This window comes from Papilio polytes, unplaced genomic scaffold, assembly GCF_000836215.1.
Source record: "Papilio polytes unplaced genomic scaffold, Ppol_1.0 DF821288.1, whole genome shotgun sequence".
Lineage (NCBI taxonomy): Eukaryota > Metazoa > Arthropoda > Insecta > Lepidoptera > Papilionidae > Papilio > Papilio polytes.
In genome coordinates, this window is record NW_013527916.1 from 548,486 (window position 1) to 564,722 (window position 16,237).

General features: G+C 32.9%; 1 protein-coding gene across 1 annotated transcript; it reads left to right on the forward strand.

Annotated features, from left to right (window-relative positions):
* The first annotated feature begins 644 nt into the window (after window positions 1-644).
* LOC106109520 (dnaJ homolog subfamily C member 11) lies at window positions 645-12,166 on the forward strand. The gene is made up of 13 exons (XM_013291053.1): window positions 645-803; window positions 2,135-2,309; window positions 2,404-2,485; window positions 2,888-3,007; window positions 3,221-3,348; window positions 3,567-3,758; window positions 4,395-4,608; window positions 6,666-6,782; window positions 7,574-7,765; window positions 8,839-8,972; window positions 9,674-9,822; window positions 10,317-10,446; window positions 11,063-12,166. The coding sequence occupies exons 1-13, from the start codon at window positions 735-737 to the stop codon at window positions 11,086-11,088; spliced, it is 1,728 nt and encodes a 575-aa protein (XP_013146507.1). The 5' UTR covers window positions 645-734; the 3' UTR covers window positions 11,089-12,166.
* The last annotated feature ends 4,071 nt before the right edge of the window (window positions 12,167-16,237 follow it).

The following is a 16,237-nucleotide window of genomic DNA, read 5'->3' on the forward strand; positions in this document are numbered from 1 at the left end:
TTCACTCACTTCAGAAAGGTGATCAAAACTTGGATTGTTGGTATAAACAGCTTATATTAGTTTACGGGTGATTAAAGTTCAACTTACATTTTGAATTAAATCATTAATTTAACATATACGTTAACAAGTAACGTTTGATGAGATTTAGAGCATCTTCTGAGGTTTGGACCTATCCGTAATACCCTCCCTTATCAGATTACCGCCGATTACGCTATTTATCTTTATCTATCACACATGATCCATATTACTGTATAATGCGGGATGAATTTATTATATCATATGGTATTGTTACACTTCCTTCTCTATTTTTTTTTAATTTGTATCCTATAATCAACTACACATACGTTAATCGTGGATTTTCAAAAAGGCAGTGATAGTAAATAACTATCTCCTATTATCTATTAGACTATCTAAACTGATTCTATACGCATTTAGGCTGAGCTACTATAGTTACCTCTGAACATATTAGCTTACTTCTAAATTGTGATCCGTACGGTATAAATAAAAAAAAACAAGTAACGGATTATCATATAATAAAATGGCAATATTTTAAATAAAATTACAAAACACGAAACACTTTTCTTTGAAAAAACCAGTAAAGGAAACAAAAAACGTTCGATGATACTGGCAACACAGGAACTAGTGTCATCGTGATAGTAAAATAAATGTGACAACGGCGGGTCTAACACACTGATAGAAATATAATAAATTAAATTTTTAGAAAAGTATTTACAATGGACGAAGAAGGAGAAAGTATTTTGCTTGAAGATAATTATTATCAATTATTAAACGTGTCAAAAACGGTAAATATTTAACCGCATGTTACTTAGTATTTCAGTATTATTGCAACATTATTATATAACTACCAAAGTTATGTCAATAATTAATTGATAAAAACTATATGTAATATTACAAAATACCAGGATTCTTATTATCTTTACATTGAACGTATTACATCATGATATTAATTATTTCTTCATGCCGCTTCACAAATTTGAGGTTATATTATTATGATTTATTTATCGTGAAGAAGATAGTTTTGCTGCATAATGTGCTCAAAAGTAAGATGTAATGTTGGTTGAATTTTATCCATTATAGAAACTTTAGTCGAAGTATTAATAGAATTATTATTAACATTTTATAGTGCAATTTGATATAATTTATTTCTTCGTCATATACGTCCCCACTATGGCGCGTAAGCCTGCCCTAATTTAAAAAATATCGAACTTAGAAAAATTCTCCCTGGTTGCTTTATTCACTGTAAAGTTATCTCACACTTATCAACTCTCCGTTTCACCGTCATTACCTTGCGTGTACACTCGTGGTCGTTTCGCCATCAACAGACGAATGCATTACTAACTCCGAGTGAATATTAATAAAGAATTTTTTTATTGATAATGCTATGTAAAATTTCTCAAGCTCGTACAATCACAAATTCTTCTGTAATCTATATATCTAAATATATAAAAATCTTACTTTATGATTGTACATTTTATATCATTGTTTATTTTGTTTAGTAGTAAATATATTATTAATGGTTATTGCATAATTTTGAAGAGGCCTTACAGACAGAGCGCAGGCTGTGAGCCTTTTCCACTGCCCAATGATGAACATTTTTCATTTATCATAAGGTTTTTTTTTATAACACAAAGTGGCAAACGAGCAAGCGGCCACCTGAAACCGCCAAAATGGCGAAGCGACCGGTGCCCATAGACATCCGCAATTGCAGATGCGTTGCCTATCCTTATACGACAGAGGAGGAGACACACATAAAGAGAATATTTCCCCTTCCTATGCATCTCCTCCACCGTCATATCCACTTCCTCTTCCCAACCTCTCTTTAAAAGAAAAGGGTGGTAAAGAGAAAGGGACTTAAATTAGGCCTCCGGCACCACACTCATCAGACGAAACACGGAATTTCTTCCATTTCACGCCTGTCTTCTGTGTGGTTGTGGTATTACACCGGGCGTGCCGGCCCATTCGTGCTAAGATGTTAAAGCGTGCACTACCACTGTCAAAAGTATCAAATCATTGAAAACATTCACCACTCTGAAACTACCCTATAAGTTATTAATTATAAGAAAAGTGTAAGCAAGTATAAAAAGCCTTTAAACATTATTATTTTCATCTTCAGGCTTCAACGGATGAAATAAACAGTGCATACCGCCGTTTCTCACGCATGTTTCATCCCGACAAACATAGCACGGATAGCAAAAAACAAAAATGGGCTGAGCAGATTTTTAACAAAGTGAAAGAAGCTTATGAAGTACTGTCTGATTCCCACAAGAGAGCTATTTATGATACCTTAGGTAATTTATTTTAATATTCAGAAATTATCTAAAATTTACTGTGCATTTTTGTATTGAACTTTAAAGTAACTAATTAAAATTATATCTTTTACAGGAAAACGTGGATTAGATGTGGATGGATGGGAGGTTATCTTTAGGACTCGAACACCAAAGGAAATTAGAGATGAATATGAAAGGTACGACTTCACTTTAATTTAAGCTTCAAATATAAATGAGGGAATTCAAAAACATGCATAGTGAGTAGCCTATTGATCTTTTAGACTATGTTTTACATCTGTGCTAAATTTCATCAAGATATGTTAAGCAGTTTTGAAGATACATAGTAACAAACATACAATCCATCCTAATTTTTACATTATTTGCTATATTGCTATCTTAAATGATTGTAACTTAAATTTATGTAATGGCTAGTAATATTATGTGGAATTAGGAAATAGATAGACATATTATAGCATACTTCTTCTTCTTCTATCTTCGCCTTTTCCCAGTTATTTAGGGTCAGCAGTCGGCTTGCCTAATATTATAGCATTCTTCTCAAAAAAATATATTCATAGTTAATAAATGTTTGTCTCATTCAGGCTAAAACGGGAGAGAGAAGAACGACGGTTACAGCAAACTGCAAACCCACGTGGCATTATCACATTGTCAATAAATGCAACAGATATGTTTGCAAAGTATTATGATCAATATGAAATTCTGTAAGTAATATATAAATACTTCAAGTGTTTTGCCAAATAATATAATGAACATACTAAAAGCTTGTTAAAATAAAATTTTCTAGAACAACTTAATTAATTTGAGAAAACTTCAATGAAGTGATTAAATAAAGATCCAAATGAGTACAAACACTTTTTATATATCATTATTAACATTTTGATGTCAAGAATTTTTACTGATTGTTTATATTTTAGGGATGACACAGCCTTAATTCCCAACATAGAAGTTTCCGGAATGACGATTCAGCAATCCATTGATGCACCAGTAACACTAAGGAATACAATGACTTTGTCTGGAAATATTTCAACACAGAATGGAAATGGTAACTTTAAAAATATCTAATAGCAGTATAAAATCAACTTATATTAAATATCCATTGCTTTCAATTTTCATAAATTTTTATTCAACTCATTAAAACTCATTACACATTTTTACATAACTGTTTTGTTAGGTTATCAACTTATTTATATGAGTTGTTGAAAGTTTTCTTCTGAATTTACACCAAAAGCAATCACATAATTCAATTTATATATATTTTAGGTACAGGATCAGTGAATGTGTCAAATCGTCATTTAAGTTCAGAAAAAGGTTGGACTGAAGTAGAATGTGGTATAGGAAATGGACCTCTTCTGGGGCTCAAAGTTTTTCGAACATTGTCTCGACTGATGTTTCTAAATTGTGGGACTGTACTGCAATTTTCTTCGAGAGGGATAGTGCCAAGTTTTGTTTCAAGTAAGTGAAATTGTTCTTTATAATTTACTAGATGTTCATATGCAGATTCATAGACATATTTATTAGTAAAACAGCTTTCGCCCGAGACTCCAGCCCCGTAAAATTAACAAAAAAACAAAGCAATGTGTTCTTCCAGTCTATCATCTATACCTATCCCAAATTTTATCAATATCCATTCAGCCATTTAGGCTACAAACTCTAACAAACATCCATCTAAACTTTCGCAATTGTAATATAAGTATGATTTATTTTATTGTTTACAATATGTACAACATTCAATTGCAAATATTAATATACTAATGCTATAATGATAAGAAAATCCTTGCCATTAGTTAAAATCATAAGTATTATGGCAACCTTGCATATTTGATGCTATTGAGTTGTAGTTTCTTCCCTTACTCGGATAACAATTTTCCAATTTATTAACCCCTAAATTAAGGTATAGAGCTTTTATGAAAATTGTGATTATTCCAAAATACGCAGCGATTTTTTACATCCTATATAACAAAATGTGTGTTTAAACTTTTTTTTTTAATTTTACATCACAGCTAATTGTGTGATTGATCAGAGTTAATTTTAAAATTTCCTTCTTTAAAGGATGTTAGCGGTATTTATAGTTCTGACTTATGTTTCCAGCTATGGCATTACAGTTAGATGCACATTCAGTTGGATACCTGACATATCGTGCAGGTGGTCAAAGTGGCTCATCTATGACATCCATGTATGTCAGAGACTCGGATAAATACCATACAAATACTGCCCTGCAGATTGGAAATCCTCATTCGTTCATTTCTTTCAACGTGATGAGGAAACTGCCACAGTTTGATATGAAATTAAGATTGGCTCTCAAGTGAGTATGTTGTTTTTTTCTCAATAATTTTCTATTTTTATTTATATATTCTTTGTTTTTATTAGTGTAACAAACGAAATTAGGTTGTAAATTAGATTAGACTATTACAAATGTAATGCTAGCGAATTGATATTAAAATATTCATGTCAGTAGACATATCATTCATGTTAAAATATGCATCTGAAGCATACTTCATTTTTACATAATTATATAAATACTAACTTTGTCCCGCCTCTTCATAAAATTAAAAACAAAAATAAGTTGCTTGTCTGTTCTTCTAGAATATCCCCTATATGACAAATTTCATTGATATCCAATCAGTAATGGCCACAAACTCTAACAAACATCCATCCATCCACTTAAACTTTCGCATTTTTAATATTGAGATATGATAGATTACTTTGCAATGCTTTCACCAATCAGTTATTTGCTGTGCTGTTTTATAATAAAACTATTGTTTGGTTCTTTATTTATATAATACTAGTTGTTACCCGCGACTTCGTCCACGCTATATTAAGACAAAAAAGTAGCCTATAATATGTCTATGTCAGCTACCCTCCAGTGAAAGGCTTGCCGACAGACATACAGACAAAAGATTTATAAATGCGATTTTCGTTATCAGCAACGCATACACCATCTTCCTCAATTCTTTTGATATTACAGACACTCCAATTTTAGTATATGTATAGAAAATGTGTTCTTGTTGAATTTATCTCAATCTCGAGATGACGCAATTTTCACATATTTACATACTTATATGTGGAAACAAAAAATGTGTTATGTTCAAAGTTTTATGTTTTTTATCATCTGTCAACACCTTATTCAACTAACAATATAATAATTCTATTGAATATGGATATAATAAAATTATTCAGAAGGAAACGTAATCTTATATCTTATTCAATAAATAAGTACATTGTAATATATTGAAGTAATAATAAATAATCTGATCACTATGTCGCGTTAACATAAACTTATGTAATAATCTCCGTTATAATATTACGTAATGTTTATTATTTTAACATATAGTTTGCAATGTTGTAATTAAATGAATTACATGCTTTATATACTAGTGGTTGCCCATTGGTCGAAATTCGACCATAATTTACAACCATTTTTAAAATTCTAATTAAAATAAATCTCTTAGTGAAACCTTGCGTTGTATTATGCCTCCACGCACAATTAAATACATAAGACTGTGTCCTGTCCTATCTGTCTGATAGTGGCTCAGATAGCTTAAAAATGACGTCACTGTCAGATAAGGAAACAAACTCCAATTTTTCCAACACATATTTTACATGTTGGTTTATCAATCTACAATTTGGTGGACCAGGCCCTTATTGTTGCATTTGCAAACTTGTTCAAATGAACACAAAAATGTTGATCTTTCGAGAATGGGTTAGCCTGCGCCGGCGCTGTTGCGTGGACGATTGACAACGAACGTTAATTCTGCGTAGTTTCCTGCGAAAAATGAAATTAAAAACCTATTTAAGTGTAAAACTGTGCGGAAAAAATGCTAAGCGATTTGTATATGTTAGCGAGTTAAATGCTATGAAGGCGGGGCGGGAGGAATCGGGCAAAGGCCTATACTTCGCATTTTACATTCATTTACACATTAGTAGAACGTCCAACGGCTGAATACTGAAACGAATCTATAACACTCCTCTTGGTTGAAACCGTTTATTCGACAGATGTTAAAATTATTATGGAATTTATGCTTGTCATTATTTAAAACGCTGTTACATATTTAAAAGTTTCAGTACTTAGCCGTATGTTTTGTAAATACTCATACTTCACAATCTATACATGGCGAAAATCACATTATTTATGTGATTACCGCCATTATTTTGTGGAAATTGTATGAAAGAGAGTAAAAACAGAATAAATGGTTATCTAAAATTATTAACTAGTAACAGTAATGTGAGAAAAGTTATTTTTCAACAAAATTTTATTATTTGCAAGTTTTGTCTCAAAATCTACGTTGTATTTATCATTTACGAGAGCGCTTACATTTTTAACGAATTATTATCTCTAACGAAATACCTTACTTGTTACAGATTCGGTACATTCGGTGCGTTAGTTGAATATGGTGCAGAAAAGAAAGTATCACAGAATAGTAGTGTTTCAGCTGCGGTTATGGTTGGAGTTCCCACAGGAGTTGTACTCAAACTTAAGCAAGTATACCTGTATATCGTATTTAAATTCTCTAACATATAAAATAGAAATATAATGCTCTCCAACTGCTTTGCTTACTTTAAATAATAATAAGAATAATAATAATAAGGAACATTTAATCAGCTCAAAAACACATTGCAACATATTAAATACACTTGAACACAAAATACAAAATACAACCAAAAAAAAAAGACATGAACTACTTATAATCAAAACTAATAACTGATGACAAAAACAAATTACCGAAAGAAATAATAAAAAAAAACAACAAACACTAAACATTATAATGAACTGAGGATTATATAAAGTGCTAAAAAATTTTAACTCCCCTATCCTTTTATTACAAACTAGCTGTCGCCGTGTGGCCGTTAATTTAATATTTACATTTCTCAAATTCTCAATTGAAAATGTCAAAAGTCAAACGCACAAATAACATCGAAGGCTTTTGGTATTTGATAACAATTACTGTTACCATAATATCCTCGCTTACTTAATGTTGGCACCTAGTAGTTTATGGTCCCTTTCACGCATGAAGGATTTTTCTAATTTTAATAGCGCGAAAATATAAACCCTAAAGCGTTTTGTAAGTGTAAGGCATTGTATTAAACAAAGAATTATTCAAAAATATGCTGTGATTGCTGAAATTCACCGCAAAAAAGTAGTGTGTATACCCTTTATTATATTAATATAGAAGGCAAATGAAAAGCGAGGATAAATTGATGGAAGAAATTAGAATCATGTAAATGTAACCCCTATTGTGTATACTAATAAGGTTGAAAATTGTTTCTAGGTGGAGCTGTTCCTCACAAACAATAGTAGTGCCAATGCATCTTTGTGATGAAGTAATGCCATCACCGGTGTTCTATGCCACTGTTGTCCCATTGGTGTCATGGCTGGTCCTCAAGAAAATGGTCCTGGATCCTATAGTTAAAGAACGCCAAGAAAGAGAAAGGCAAAGATCTATGGAAGCTAATTTCGAAAGGTAAATAATTACATTTTGATTCGATAACGTGGTATAAATGTATGATAGGCGTCAATGAAAAAGCATGATATTTTGTTATATTTTGCCTGCGCTTGAGCTGAGCGTGCAAGCAAAAAAACGGTTCAAGCGAGAGCAAGGTTCAAACGAGAGCGCGGTTCAAACGAGAGCGCGGTTCAAACGCGACCGTGGCTCAAACGAGAGCGTGGTTCAAACGAAGGCGCGGTACAAACGAGAGCGCAGTACAAACGAGAGCACGGTTCAAACGGAAGCTCGGTTCATACAAGAGCGCGGTTTAAACGAGAGCGTGGTTCAAATGAAAGCGCGATTTAAACGAAAGCTCGGTTTAAACAAGACCGCGGTTCAAACGAGAGCGCGGTTCAAAAGATAACGCGGTTCAAACGAGAGCGCGGTAAAAACGAGGGCGCGCTACAAACGAGAGCGCGGTTCAAACGAGAGTGCGTTTCAAACGAGGGCGCGGTTCAAACGAGTGTGCGGTTCAAACGAGACCGCAGTTCAAACGAGAACGCGTTTCAAACGAGAGCGGGGTAAAAACGAGTGCGTGTTTCAAACGAGACCGCAGTTCAAACGAGAGCGCGGTAAAAACGAGAGCGCGGTTCAAACGAGAGCGCGGTTCAAACGATAGACTTGGACGATCGGCGTAAGCGTTCGCTTTGAGACGTCATCACGTCAAATTATCTTTTGTAATCATACATCACACACATTTCTAAAGATTTTTCCCGTTTGGATAAATTTAAAGTTAATTGAGGGAAAATTGTACTTCTTATGGTAGTAAGAAAATTATTGACATGGTAATATATTCGTAAATACTTAATATTATAAGTGTGAAAGGTTGGATGGATGGATGGATGGATGGATGGATGGATGTTTGTAGCATAAACGGCTAAACGGATTTGGATGATATTTGGCACAGATGTAGAGCATAGTCAGGAAGAACACATAGGCTACGTACTTTGGTTTTTTATACCACGTGGACGGAGTCGCGAGCGTAAGCTATATAGATATCTAATAAATTTAGCCCTTGATCTTTTATTATAAAGTTTATTTTATAACAGGTTACAAGAAATGCAGCAACAAGCCCGAGCTACTGTAGAATTGATGCGTGAAACCTACTCGAGAATCAAGAATGATGAGGAAAAGAAGAAAGGCTTGGTTATATTGCAAGCTTTGTATGGAAAATTACCTGCAGGTAAATCTATCTACACTAATCTATACTTAATATAATAAAGCGTAAACACTCACTGAGTTACAAAGGATGTAAGTAATCACGGTATATTTTTGGATAATTCCTTTTTTGATAAAAAGCTCTACATTAATGCCACGCTTTAGGCTATGTATTTGCACGCTGTTAAGCTTAGGGAGTGAATGATTTGGAAAAAGTCGTCCTGCGGGAAAGGGTCAAAAGCTACGAGCTGACAACATCAAGGTTGCCATGGTAATGGTAATTGTTATCCAATGACAAAACCCTTATTTGTGCAATTGAAAAATTTGACAAAAGTAAACAATAAAATAATAAATATTTTATCTATCTATACTATTATAATAAAATGTAAACACTCACTTCTTTGTTGCCTAAGATGTCAGCAATTACAGCATATTTTTGAATAATTCTTTTATTTAATAAAAAGCCCTACACTTGCGTCACGCTTAAGACTACATATTTTAACGCCATTAAACTTAGGGTTAAATATTTTGAATAAAAACCCTAATGTGAGAATAGACCATAATTGGCTGCCAACATCAAGGAAGCAAGGTTGTCATCATGTCATGTCATTTTGACATTTGTAATTGATAATTTGACAAATGCAAAAAAATAAAAAAAAATTATAATTTCATGCGAATGAAGTCGCACGGGAAGAGCTAGTATAATATAATTGTATATAATTGTAGGTGCGGATAGTCATGAAGTATCAACAGATGAAGCGGGAGACGGTGACCAAGCAGAAACACCACAAGGATATTCCGAAGTTATTGAAGTTACGATACCTCTACAGTGCCTTGTTAAGGATTCCAGGCTCGAGTTATTAGAAGCTAGCAAGGTATATTGCAGAATTTAATATTAATAAGGAATTATATATTATTAAAACTGGCAATGTTATTTTTGACAGGTATATTAAAAAAAATAGTGTATCTAAAAAAAGTAGCCTACGTGTTCTTCCAGACTATACTCTAAATCTATACCTAATTTCATTAAGATCCGTTCTGCACGGATCACTAAAAGACATCCATCAATTCATCTAAACATTCGCATTAATAATATTGGTATGATCGCATGATTTATCATTAACTGGTTATAATCATACTAATAATATAAATGTGAAAGTTTAGATGAATGGATGGATGGATGTTAGAGTTTGTAGTCTCAACTGCTAAACCAATATCAATGTTTGTCATAGATGTTAAAGAGTCTGGAAGAATACATAGGCGACTTACTTTTGTTTTTTTATTTCCTTGCGGACGCAGTCGTAGGTGTAAACTAGTTTATAATATTAGTAAGTAATTTTCTAATAGAAATTTGATGTTTTTTTTTCAGTCGGAATTACCAGGATTCTACGATCCATGTGTTAGTGATGATAAGCACCTCACTATCAAATATTCTTACCACAATAACCTCTATATTTGCACCATTACTGATCAACAAGCCGTTGTTTTGCCGCGCAATAGTAAGTAGTTTTTTTTATATATATAATATAAGGTGGCAAACGAGCAATCGGTGACCTGAATCCACCGAAATGGAAAGCGACCGCTGCACATAAACATCCGCTATTGCAGATGCCTTGCCCCTCCTTACTTGACAGAGGACGAGACACACATAAAGAGGACATCTCCAACGTCAAATCCACTTTCCTCTTAAGAAAAGGGACTAAAATGAGGCTTCCGGCACCGCTCTCATCAGAGTGTACCGGGAATTGTTTCCAATTCACGCCTATCTTCTGTGTGGTCGTGGTATTTCACCGGTAGCCGGCCCTATAGTGCGAATGTTAGCGCGGGTTTACCGCTATTTTTAACCAGGCATAAGTAAAATAATAAAAAAAACAATTTAGTCTACAGCTTGTTATTTGAGTGCAAAAATTTGACTTTTTAACCATAAAGTTAATCGCTTAAGAATTGATGAAAATCTCTATGTTTATATCAGAAAAACCACGGTTCCATTTCAGATCAGTTTTTTTTTAAATTTTCAAACTAGATAGGAAGTTAGAAACAGCTTTTTTGGTGATTCGATTAACTAATTAATTATTAATAAATTTATTCTACATAATTTATTTTCCTTGTCTCCAGATCATCGAATAAAAAATAGATCCTGAAAATTAAAGTCGAGGTGCAAACGCTAGCACCATTTTAACAACAAACGTATGCAGCTTCTTCAAAATTATTATTATTTATTTTTTAACTTGTGGTCTGAAACCAGTATTTGTTTGTAAAGTGTGTTTTATCACTCGTGTTGCAAAGTAACGGAGATGTATCTATTTTTGAATTGATATGATAATTGTTATTTCTACAAATAAATATGTACAAATATAGACTAACCAGGAATATGAAAAAACCCTCGCTCGTATTGCAAATATGTGAAACTAATTTCTTACAGTATATGAACAAAAATAACGAACAGAAGTGCCTCTACCAGGATTTTTATATTTCAGGTTAGTTTATACTTTATTTGTATTATATTTAGTTATCAAGTAAACCTCTACAAAGGTTGGGAAGTGCCTTTACGTTCACGTCAGCCATGTTTATAACATAGGCAAGTAAAAGTAAATTTTACGTACAATTAACAAAGGTATTCCAGTACAAAACTATATGGCTTACAGATATACTCAGAGTCGATAGTTACGCCAGAGAGCCTGAGTGTAGATTTAAGTGAGAAATCTAAGTGTGACACGAAGTACAATGTGAACTTATAAACATGTTATTTTTCTAAGGGTATTTATTCCGGCAATAATATGTAATAAGTCCAGCAATATATAAATAAATATGGAATTTTATACTGAATATAAATTGATAACTATGCCGTTAAATATTTTATAGCTTATAGTGCTTTTTAAATTAACTGTTACTATTCCATTTTTAACGTAGTTTATATTGGCACAAATAAATATAAAAAAGGTAGCAATAAGCCAATTTTATTCTATATGAAGTAAATTATGATAATTTTGATGAACACCAACTATTTATAAATGTATTGTCTGAGTAAATTAATTTGTAACTTTATCAATTGAGTTTTATCGTAAGATGGTATTTTGTGTCGTTTAATGTTAAATTTTAAACATATTTTTAGATGCTTGAGGCATTGTAGCCGCATTAATTAGGAAATTTATATAAATATAATACTCAAAGGGTTTAGCGACTTTTTGAGCGTTTGTGTCACAGAAGTCACAGATTAAACTGCAGTTAACTGTAACTATAGTTTAAACGGTTGTTAGAAGTACTCTATATAAATGGTTGCATAGTAAATATATTTTAATTCTTATTATAAAAATCAAATGTGGTGAATATTTAGTAGATTATTTTAAAATTAGTAATGTTGAATGTAGATGCCAATAAAGAATTTTTAAACATTTGTAATGCTTTTCTTCGATATGATAATAACACTGTCCTATAAACTTCCTCCTTACCCTCAAAGTATTAAAAGGTAAATAGCTTTTTATCTAGCCGTGAGTTTTCTATGAAACATGTATGAAAAAACATTTTTAAGGAAAATAAAAGGAATGGCAACATAATTTTATACAAGTGGCAGAACGATGACTTTCATAAATTTTATATTTCAAATATCATTAATGTTTTAATTTAGATAAGAATCTGCTTTATTATGCCTGCTAAGGTTCAGTTCTGATAAATTATACATTACAAGCTTCCCCGGCGACTCCGCCTTCGTGGGATAAAAAAAAACAAAAGTGAGCCTATGTGTTCTTCCAGACTATCCTTTACATCTATTCCAAATTTCAGTGAAATCCGTTCAGTCTCTAACAAACATCCATCCATCCATCTAAACTTTCACATTTATAATATTAGTATGATTGTCATTCTATACTTGAACTTTAGCATAACATTCTGTTAAAACTGAGCGTCTTATAAGTTTTGGGCATGTGCAAAATCTTCTAAAGAAAATTTGCAAACATTACAAGTAGCATTAAACATTACATGTCCGTTTTACGATATTGGTAACCCTTTGAATGTTTACTATGCTTTTGTATTGTACCACACAATAGATAATAAATCCTTTCCAGGTGCCATGAGATGACTATTCAAATTGAACTCTGTCATTCGCAACGATTACGAAATTAAATAGAGAAGCCACCGAGTGCTCTGTAATTTATTCTATACATATAATAAAATTGGAGTGTCTGTTTGTACTATCAGAAGAAAATTGCTAGATTTCGGGAAGATTTTGTCTGTCTGTTCGCAAGTCGCGTTTGTTTCGGGTAATCTCCAAAACGGCAGAGCCGATTTCGGCCGGACTTTTACTGAGGGGCAACTGACATAGACGGGCATATTATCGGCTAATTTATTTAATTGCGCGCTGTCAAAATGGCGTAATGGGTGGTTCAAAATTGCGCTAACGAAGTATGCAGCGACAGCTCGTTGTAAATATTCAGAAAGTAGATACTCATGAGCATAGGAATCTTGTGTTAATAAAAAAGCTGTATTTTACAAGCTATAAATATCATAGAGAAAATGTTTATAGGTTATAATCAAACGCCGTATGTAAACGAAGTTTATTTATTCAAATGAAAAGTTATAAAAATTAGGATCCCGTTAAAGTTAATGTGGAGCTATAAGTGTAAGTATAACGACTACTAGTTAAAATAGAACCTCCAAAAATTCGTAGCTCCTGTCGTAATTAACTAATTTAAAACAAGCGTTGTTGATGACAGTGAATAGCATGTGTGTGGCCTAACATCTATATGAAATTTGATAGTTATAAATAAATGTAAACTTTATATATCACTTCAAATTACTTTAGTGATCGTAGTAAATTGAAAAAAAAACATTATCACGAATACTATAATCGAACGATGTTTTTCTTGAAATAATGTTAACATTAGATTTTTTGTTAAGATAATGTCATAAAAGTGCAGCAAACAGTAACTATACGTCATTGCAGAGTCTCCTCTTCAAAACAATTTAATCCTTTGTTTTTTACATCAACTAATACTATAAAGATGTTTCCTTTGGTAAAACCATAGATTATGTTAATTGTAATCACAGGTACATCGTTAATTATTTTGATTCTACTGATATAAAAACTAACTGGTAATATTCATATTATTACTTACAGTCACTAATGAAAACTGATATTGTTAAAACTATTTTAATTACGCGGTATCCTAGGTGAGGTAGATAGTAGTTTCTATCACAAATATATATACAAATTGTGTCGTCAAAACATTATTACGCCAGGAAATATCTAGCCCAAAGTAATGTCGGTGTGAAATGACAAGTAGAGATGCTGTAGCTACACGGAAAATCCGAAATCGAGATTGTAATATATGCTCTGGGCATAAGGGTGGGAATACATACCACTTGAATTGAATAACTAAGCAACTTTCAAGCTACTTACTGTCACTCCAGTTTCCATTTACAAATCTGTAAACGGTTCATGAAAGTATCTTGCATGCAAGTGTGCCAGCTACTGGCATGTGTGTTCCCACCTTACCGCTAGAATCAACTAGAAATCTGTTATCCCATTTATACAATTTAGACGAGACAGGACCTGTTAAATACTTTTAATATCGCTGATTCAACATTACATATTTTTAAATAAAAGTTTGTTATGAAAGAAAATAAGAAATTGGGTTCTGAGAATCATTTATCATCTTTCTAAATACCTGACACGTGTTTTTTTGTACTGATTTATCACTGTTTGCCTTGAAAAGGCATTTACAGCTTCACTGGATTTGAGGTGGTCGGGCGCAGATGGCGCTTGGCCTAAACCCCGTTTATGAGTAACTAAGCTCGAGAGCTCCCTCAGGAGGCTCAGGGGCCGTTACTTCGTTATTAGTACTGGATTGGGATGCTCCCGAGGTTAGTACGCTTCGGTGGACAGTCCATGGAGTGACTAGATCCAAGGGCCCCGCGAGGGGACCTCGGCTTGGGCTGTCACTCAATACACGTTTAGCATTCCGATTCAAGGGTGGCCGAGACAGCAGAACCTCGACTTGATCGGTTGCTGCTATCTGATTACTATTATAATTACAATATCTTATATTCTGACACGTTGTGCAGCGTTGCAAGTATTAAACATTATATAAACACAATAAAACGCTCGTCCTTGAGTGTTGCATTGTTTAGTATTTCATTGTATAATTACTTACTCAATTAGTGTTAATAAGAGATGTATGTATAATAGATGTAATAGTTACCTTAGACTTCAAACCTTGTTACACACAAGGCTGCCGGCTAAAAGATTTAAGACATTTCGATTCGGAGTGCAACCATATATAGTTAATTCCGTTAAGAGCTTTGCTATTTGTAAAGCTTTTTAAAGCCTGGATATGCTGGTGACATTCGTGAGTACTTATTATTAGTTGAACTTGAGTATCGGTATAACAAAAACTAAATTCATATAAAAGCTAATGTTCTATAGGAAAATGTATATAAAAAACAATGAAAACCATGAGCATAAACAATAAGTATGTAGTTTCCCCACGTACAGAAAGTGGGTATAAAGTATGATTTTATTTCAAAATTGAGTGCCTACTTCAAAACATTTTAGGAGTACTTAAAATGTACATCGTGTACAAGGTGCTTTTAAAATCTAGAAAAAATTAGTGTCTTACGTAACATTGCATTGTAATGGCTGAGGTTATAATTTGTGTCTACCGAACCTAGGGTTTTCATTAATTTAAATAGCGTTATCGTCACCTTACATTATGCACTATTGTTGATCACAACTAGCTTTGGTTACATAACTCGTGCAAAATCATGACATGACATTCTGACAAAGTATATATCAACTTCGCTGCACCCTAGTTTATTACTTTAACTAGCTTTCGCCCGCGACTCCGTCCCCGTGGTATTAAAAAAAAACAAGTATCCTATGTGTTCCTACGGACTACCCTCTAAATCTATGCCAAATTTCATTGATATCCGTTAAGCCGTTTAGGCTACAAACTCTAACAATCCATCTAAACTTTCACATTTATAGTATTAATATGATTATAACTTGTTAATAATAAATCATACGATCATACTAATATTCTAAATGCGAAAGTTTAGATAGATGGATGGATGAATGTTTTTTACAGTTGGTAGCCTAAACGGCTGAATAAATTTCGATGAAATTTGGTATAGAGGATAGTCTGTAACAACACATAGGCTACTCACTTTTGTTTTCTTTTAATTCCACGCGGTTGGAGTCGCGGACGAAATCTAGTTATTGATAAATGTTAAACGCAAACTAAATATATAAATGTGAAAAATCCCAGAGTGGCTTCATCGTGCCGTTTGGCGACC

Coding starts and splice junctions, on each gene's coding strand:
- LOC106109520 (XM_013291053.1), top strand. CDS start 735: ATGGACGAAGAAGGAGAAAGTATTTTGCTTGAAGATAATTATTATCAA. Junction 3,008..3,220: donor TATGATCAATATGAAATTCT/GTAAGTAATATA, acceptor TTTATATTTTAG/GGATGACACAGCCTTAATTC. Junction 6,783..7,573: donor GGAGTTGTACTCAAACTTAA/GCAAGTATACCT, acceptor AATTGTTTCTAG/GTGGAGCTGTTCCTCACAAA.